This window comes from Budorcas taxicolor, chromosome 5 (genome assembly GCF_023091745.1).
Source record: "Budorcas taxicolor isolate Tak-1 chromosome 5, Takin1.1, whole genome shotgun sequence".
Lineage (NCBI taxonomy): Eukaryota > Metazoa > Chordata > Mammalia > Artiodactyla > Bovidae > Budorcas > Budorcas taxicolor.
The window spans coordinates 149,833,381-149,841,633 of NC_068914.1; the positions used below are offsets into that span (position 1 = coordinate 149,833,381).

General features: G+C 50.3%; 1 protein-coding gene across 1 annotated transcript in view; it reads left to right on the forward strand.

Moving 5' to 3' along the window:
- CRACR2A (calcium release activated channel regulator 2A) overlaps positions 1 to 983 on the forward strand; it is a 70,942-nt gene extending 69,959 nt beyond the window's left edge. Inside the window, exon 17 of the mRNA XM_052641275.1 lies at positions 899 to 983. Within this exon, the coding sequence (XP_052497235.1) occupies positions 899 to 983 (85 nt within the window). The remainder of the gene's footprint in view (positions 1 to 898) is intronic.
- The last annotated feature ends 7,270 nt before the right edge of the window (positions 984 to 8,253 follow it).

Genomic DNA, 8,253 nt, shown 5'->3' on the forward strand with positions numbered 1-8,253 from the left:
ATCTGTCCATCCACCCCCTGTCCATCCATCCATCCATCCACCTACCCACCCACCCATCCATCCATCCATCTCTCATCCCTCCATCCACCCATCCATTTGTCCATCCACCCCCATCCATCAACCCACCCAGCAGATACTGATTAGTGCTTATGTCATGCTGAGCATTCATTCTGCAGCATCTAAAAGATATATTTTTAAAAAATAATTGAGAACACAGAACAACTTACTCGGTGCACTGGAAACATTGTAGAGTTATGGAAGACCTAGGGGTTTATGGGGAAAACTCCAGCTTTTCTCTGCCACTGATTCCCAGGGCAAGTTGCCCTGCCTCCCAGGGTTTTGCCTCCAACATGGGAACATCCATCCTACGTTCTCTGCTCTTATGTGAAAATCGGTAGAGATGCTTCTGGTGAAAGTTCTTGGAGAATATAAAGCAAGGATAAGATCCCTGACACTGTTTTTGATCCTTCACCTCTTATAGTTAATCTGGAGCTCTGGCCACATGGGAAGCCCCTCCATAAAGTTAATAACCAATAAATACAATGTTTGAGCCTCTGCTGGGTGCTGGATACTATGATAAGCTTCAGAGACAGAGACAAAGGATACATCTCTGTCATCAGTGTCTCACTCTCTGCTGAGAAGCAGTGATGGGACTGGAACAGAGGAAGGACCCAAATGCTACCAGGGGCACTTACATTACCCAGAGCATCAGGGGAGGCTGTCTGGAGGAGGTGTTGTGAAGGATCCATACTGATTACAACTCTAGCTGTTCAAATCACAATTGTGCACCTGTGCCTGGCCCAGGGGAGACTTGGAACACTGTCTCTGATGCTCTTGGGAGGCTGGGTCCATCCCAGCAGCTCCTCTGCTGCTGATCCTCCACCTTCCCCTCCCCCAGGATCCTCAAGGAGCAAGAAGACACCGTGAGGGAAGACACCATTCAGGTTGACCGCCCTGCCAAGAAGAAAGCCTGCTGTGGCTGATACGGGCCTCCCAGGACTCCCGCCGGGACCTGAGGCCACGGGGCCGCCCTGCCTCCTGCACAGGGGCTCCTGCGCGGATGCCCCACCAAGACCCACTGGACCTTAGTCTCCATCGGCGATGGGCCCCCCACCACTGTGGAAGGAAAGCACAACCCCGAGGAGAGCTGCTCTCTGGACGACTCGGGGTCTTTCCCTCTCTTCTCTGTCTGGACCCAGGTGTTGCTTCCATTCTTCTTTCTCCCCCAGCTTGGTTTCCTGGGGAAACGGACAGATGGGCTTTTCCAGAAAAGCCACCCCGTGCCTTCTCCACCACCCTTCTCCCCACCCTGCCCTTAGGAGCCTGGCACTGAGGTTGCCATGGCAACTGTGCAGGGCAGACTGGCAGCTTCCTGTAGGTCAAAGACACGGGACTGGGCAATGCTGGGCGATCAGTCCAGCCTCGGAGCCTGTTCTCTGGATGCCAGTGGACACCCTTGGCATGTGCTTCATTGGTCTTGAGGTGCCCGTGGGTGCTCAGTCCATCAAACTGAGATACCTGCTTCCTGTTCCACCCTCACCCCGAGGGGATCTGCTCCTTCCCCAGCTTCAGGGCCCCTCCTTTTTCAGCAGCTGCCTGGCCTCTGTGTTTATCCCTGTGGGTTCTTTGGAGCTGTGCCTTACAAAAGCCACAGCCTTCCTCCCCACCGCCCACCTGCTCCCCCGACTCCACAGGGTGGACTGTGGGTGATAAATGTACGCTGGGGTCAGGGAGTGGGCTGACCAACTGCTTAACTTTGGCGAGGAGATGAAAAGAAAACCTGGGCAACAAGACCAGCTGCTGCTAAACAGAGCGACCATGTCCGAGGGTATCAGTAAGGTACATAGAGCCGTGTAAAGCCAGTTTCTGAGTGTTTCTCAAAATAGCTCTTCACGAATTGTACCTGACGATTATTGGGGTAGATTGACAGGCAGGCAGGGAGACCCAAGTCTGTAGTTACTGACTTCATTTTATTTTACTTTTCTAGAAAGCTATATTTTTTCAAGTGTGGCTGTGATGTTGACATTTGGGGGGTTCTGAGCAGTGAGCAAAGGGTAGCTGCCAGCTTCGGCACCCCTGTGACAGCCCCTGGACAGGGCACTTGGATGAAGGACACTGATCTGGGCTGGCGTGTGGTCCGGTCCTCTGGGTTCTGAGGTCCCAGCCCTTGGCAGCACTCCAGCATCACTGACTAGCATCTGAGGCTGGCAAGGGCACTCTCACCCTGACTGGAAGCTTGGAGGCAAAGATCATGAACATCACTGCCGCTGACCGCTCTAGGGCTAGACCTCGGCCCCACATAGGAAAGTGGGTGATGTCCACATGCCGTTGGGGCATGCAGGAAGGGAGGGGACAGAGAGAGTCTGCAAGCCACCAAGAAGACGATTCAAGAAAGCTGCACACAGCCAGCTGGGCAGGGTAGGGGGCAGTCACCGGCCAAGAGCTCCCAAGGGTGTGCCTATGGCCTCCTGCCCAGATCGGCCAGAGGGTCAGAGACCACAGGCCACAGGCAAGCGCAGCTTCCTTTGTCCAGGCTTTCTCCCTCGTCCACCTTTGTAGGCACCTGGGAGCCCGCGGAGGGTGGGTGACAAGAGCCAGCACTGAGTGCCAGGAGGCACCCAGGATCTTGAGCAGTCCAGCTCCCTCCTGGGCCCCTGTGGCATCAGTAATGTAAGGGCCTGGGGGGGCTCTTCCTGCTCAGAGGGCTTGTGTTCATCATCTGATGGGCTCTGGGCCCCAGCCCCAGTGTGGAGGGACTCACAGGAGGTCCTTGCCTTAGAGAGGGGGCTGCCAGTGTCTCACTAGTGAGATATCACCAGCAGTGTCTGCATGTGCGTGTGTCTGTGTGTCTGTGTATGTGCCTTTATCCGCAGCCCCTCGTCCCTAGCTCGGGTTTCGACCCTAGTGCCTGGCCTTTCAGCCCGTGGGGTGAATCCTCACCAGTCCTCAAGGATCCAGGCAGAGAGAGGGGCAGGAAGGTAGTCAGGCCTCTGCAGCTCCCTTCTCCACGGCCACCTGAGAAAACATGATGTACGGGGACTTTGTAGAGACTCTGAGAACGTCCGTGCCCCCGGATCTCAGTTGCCCCTTCCCTGCTATTCCTTTAAAGCCACACTGTTGGACACCAGCCCGGCCCAGAGCCGAGCATAGGGCGTCAGCAAAGCCTCCCAGCTCTAGCCCCTTGCGGCAGGAATAGCTCTGAGCAAGTCACTTAAGCAGGTTTCCTATGTGTCTGTGGACAGGAGGTTTCCACGTGGACCTCTGGGAATGCTTTGGGTACCATGGGAGGCAGTGCATGTGAAGTGCCTGGAACACTTGGGTGCTGACAAGTAGGGGCTATTGTCATTGTCAGGGTCGAGCTTCTGCCCAGAACACTTGCCTCGCTTCAGTTTCAGATTCAGCACCAGCCAACACTAAGCGTCTTCCCGTCACTGGGTGCCTCCCAGACACCACCTTGCTTTTGTTTCTGCTTGTCCAGCTCTTTGCTCGACTCTGAGCTTGTGTCTGGTGTGACCTCCTGGCCCTGCCCATCTTTGTCCTGTGGGCTTCCTGGTTTTCCACCCAGACCGCATCCCGCCACCTTCCCTCCCTGCCACGGTGCTCCCAGTGCTTACTCAGGGATGCCCTGTGCTTGTCACCATCCCTGGCCCCACGCTGGCCGCTCCCATTCTGACTGCTTGGGCCTCTCCCGGGTCTGCTGCTGCCTCTGGCCACGAACTCTGGCACCAAACCAACACCCTGGTGGCTTTGCTCCTTGTCCAGCGCTCATTTCCCCTTTGGGGTCTTTTCAGTTCCTCCTGGCTCTCTCCCACCTCTCCTCTGCCCTGTATTGCTCTTTCCCCAGTGTTCATACCTCTGCCCGATCTTGGACGCCCCTCCAGCCTCCCCTCGCCCAGGTCTGCTCCAGGCCACACCTCCATCATAGACAGCTCAACCCTTTGTTTCTGTCACTAGCAGGCCCTACTCCAAAGGATCTTAAACCAGTTTCAGCTAAGGTGTTCATGCCAGTGGTGTTCAGGGCCATATTTGTATTTTAACAAAGAACTCTAAGAAAGGCATACTTTAACCCAAAGGAGTAAATCCCTAGTGGTAGACTAATGGATTATGGTGTCAAATACTTAAGACAGAGCTGCTTCTCCTACACTCCTCCTAAAGATCACAGTTTGCCTCAGGTACTTTTGGGCTCCAAGTTCCTGTATGCTTATCGTTGTTTTGTCTTCCTGATGGTTTGACCCTCTATCATCATAAAACGTGCTTCTTTGTCTTTGGTCACACAGTTTTTGCCTTAGAGACTGTTTTGTCTGATGTTAGTATGGCCACTCCGGCCCTTTTGGTTGATACATCTTCTGAATGGCATATCTTCTCTGTCCTTTTACCTTCAACCTATTTGTGTCCTTGAATCGAAAGTGGGTCTCTCATAGACAGCATGTAGATGGAGTCCTGTTTTCTCTTCTTCCAATCTCTGCCTCTTAATTGGAGTGTTTAATCTGTTTATATTTAATGTGATGGGTCAGGTATGATTTACGTCAGCCGCTTTGCTGTTTCTGTATTTCACGTGTCTTTTTTGTTCCTATATTTCTCCACTACTGCCTTCTTTGGTGTTAGTTATTTTCTAGTGTACAACTGTAATTCTCTTGTAATTTTATTGACAATGTGTAATTTATTTGTTTTCTTGGTGGTTGCCCCGAGGGTCACCATTAATATCTCAGTTTGTTACAGTTTGGATTAACAATGACTTAATCTCAATAGTATAAAACATTTATTCCTATATAATTCCATTCCACCCTCCTTTTTGTTGTTATTATTATAAACTACATCTTTATACATTGTATGCCCATCAACATGGATTTTTATTTATTGTTTCATGCAGTTGTCTTTTAAGTCGGAAAAAAGGAGTCACAAATGAAAGGTGTGTTTATATCGTCCTTGTCGGTGTCATTCCTTTCACCGGGGCTTGTTATTTCTTCATGTTGATTGAAGTTGCTATTTAGTGCCCTTTGTTTCTGTAGTAGTTCTTGAAGGGCAAGTGTGCTAGAGACACACTCTCAATTTTGTTTATCCAGAAATGTCTGAGTTATCCTTCACTTTTAAAAGATGGTTTGGCCAGATATAGAACCTTTGCTCGGCTGGCGGGGTTTCTTCCCCGCCAGAACTTGGACAGTACCATCCCGCTGTCCCTGGCCACCATGTTTCTGATGAGAAGCCAGCTGTTCATCTCATTAAGGATCATTTGCATGTGATGAGTTGCTCCTTCCTTGCTGCTTTCAAAGCTCTTTGTCTTTCAATAGTTTGATTCTTATGGGTCTAGCAATAGACCCCTTTGAGTTTATCTTACTTGCAGGTGGGCTGAGTTTCTTGAATGTAGAAATCAATGGCTTTCAGCGAATTTGGGGAGTTTGGGGTTATTATTTCTTTAAATAGTCTTTCTGCCCCTCTACCCCTCTGCCTTCCTTCTAGGACCCTGTTATACATATATTGGCATGCTTAATGGTCTTTCACAGGTTTCTGAGGCTCTGTTCATTTTTCTTTATTTTTTTAAAGTGGTGTTCCTAGGACTGGATAATCTCAATTGCCTTTTCTTCAAGCCCACTAATTCTTTCTTCTGCCTGCTCAGATATGCTATCAGGATCCTCTAGTGAATTTTTCACTGTACGTATAGTGAATTTTATTATTGTCCTCATCAACTCCACAATTTCTGTTTGCTTCTTCTTTTATAATTTATGTCTCTTTATCGATACTCTCTATTTGGTGAGATATTATTCTCATGCTTCCCTTTAGTTATTTAGACATGGTTTCCTGTAGGTCTTTGAACATATTTTAGATAGCTGGTTTACAGTTTCAAAGACCTCACGGTGGTAGCCATCTGCCCTGTGCACAGATCGAGCTCTGCTTGCCATCTCCTGCTGCCTTCCTTGCACTTCACCCAACATAACCAGGACTCTGGTCTCATTCCTTAGCCCCACCCGGAACCTCCTGCACAGGGTCTTTCTTCTCTTCTGGATTGGAGGAGGACCTTAACATCAGAAGTTGTTTGGATCTGAGAAGCCCTCCCCTCCACCTGGAGCTTCTGGCTACCTTACTGGACATGAGCTGCTCAAGGACGTGTCCAGTTCCTTGGGGAAGTGAAGAGAGACCAGGGATTCTCAGATAGTTGTCCGCTTCCTGCCTGGAATCCAGACATTCCACAAAGCTTCACTCACAAGGGACAGGTGTGGGAAGACTGCAAATCAGAAGCTTATTTTAAAAGTAGTTTAATTACTTCAAAATCGTGAAATCATAGTACATAAACATACAAAACCCAAGACGTAAGTGGCCTGTTGCTGACAGTCCCCAGGTGTCCTGCCATCTTGCTGTCTCATAGTCTGGGGAACAGAAGGTGGCTCTTCAAATTCCAACCAACTCAGCCAAAATCCATAGTTATGAGCTATTCCCTTCCTCCTCATCCTGGGGTATGTGTTGGTGGGGAGGAAACGGTGATGTTGGTAGGATATGGGAGCTTTCTAAACCTCCCCACTTCCTATTAATGTTTCCATTAATATATATACTGATCCTCAGCCGTGGCAATAACAAAGAACATCATAACTCCACACTTCACACAATGTAGGGCAGCCACTTAATCTAAGTGCCCCACATAGGAAGAACCTCCGGGAAGTGATGGGGTTTGGGAAGCCATATGGTGCTCGGCAGAGGACCTAAGGTCAATGTGGAAACTGAACAGCATTGGAATAGGCTGGGCTGCTTATCATCCCTGGGCAGGACTGCGTCAGGGTCAAGGACTGGCCCCCTCAGGGGACTGGACTTCATCAGGGCTTTGGCTCTGATTCAGAAGTGGTCCTTGTAGGTTCTTGTCACAACACCAGGAAAGTCCACTGCCCAAAGTATAAGGACTCCTAGGGCCAGTGAGGCCTGTGCTGTTATAATGAATTATGACTGGATCCATCTGACCTATAACGGTAAATAATACACATAAAAACACTGCGCTGCTGATCACAAATGCCCAAAGAACATGGACAGAGAGAATGGAATCTCTTTTGACTCGAAAAGAATTAAAACGTGGTACTCAAGGGGACTCATAATGAGTTTGGATCATGTGACCGTGGAACTGGGTACATGTAGCATGAGGTCAAGGGCAGAAGATGGGGGTGCTGGTGCGACATTTGGTTGAGGGTTACCAGGCTGCTCTGTAAAATTACTGAGTGGTGCTTATTTATACAGAGTAAGGGCACAAACATCCATCTCTGTGGCCTCATGTTGGGCACACTGGCCAGCAGCGTTTGCCTAAAGACCCAGCTGAGAGCGGAGCATCACGAGCACCTGGTGGGTCACTCGGCTGGCCGCCTGGACCCTTGTGGCCTGGTAGACCCATGGGGTGTGCCTGCTGGTTCCAGTGAGGAGCTGCTTCCAGCTTTAAAACAAAGTGTCCAGGAGCGTTCCAGCTGCTGAGGTATGATTGCCTTTCAGACTCTGTGTGGCCCATCAGAGCGTCCCTCTCATTGCCCTGAGCTGCCCCGGCTCCCGCTGGCAGTCATCCATGACCCACAGGCAGCTCGACAGCTCAATTTGACTTGGGCTTCGTGCCTCTGAGCATTAAAAGATGCTTCCCTGCTGGCCCTCTTCTTTCCTTGTGTGGAACCAGCCACCTTCACCCAAGTGGTCCCCTCCCAAATACTTTCTCTAAAGATCTGTGCAGAGTGTGGACCTGCAGATGTGTGTGTGGCCATGGGCAGAATCTGGACCCACTTGCTGCTCTGAGCCCCAGCTTCCCAGGCTGTAAAAGAGTTCTCTCTGCCCAGCTACACTCACCAGGCATGGACGGGTCAAAAGAGAACTCTTGGGGACAGTGCTTAGTCAACCAAAAAGTTCCAGGCAAATGTTAGTTATTACCTCTGTCTCTTGTGAAGCGATCAGGGCAAAACACAATAGGAAAGAGAGAAATCTCACATGCCTGGGTAACTGGGAGAAGCTGGGGTCTCGGGTAAGAGCATTTCCTGTGTCTCTGGATAAAGAGAACAAGGAAACCCTGCATTTCTCCAAGCTAGAGACTCCGTCTAAGAGCAGAGTGCTCTGTGTCTTCCCGCCCTCTGTGGAAGGGGGACTGGGGGCAGAATCCAGACTCCAGGCTCCGCCCACCACACTGCCTGCAGGGCTCGGCCTCAGTCCCTTTCGTATCTACTAGAAACTGGCATGGTTGGGTGGATGGGTGGATTTAAGATTTTAGATATTAATGCCACACTCCAGATAGAACCATCTTCA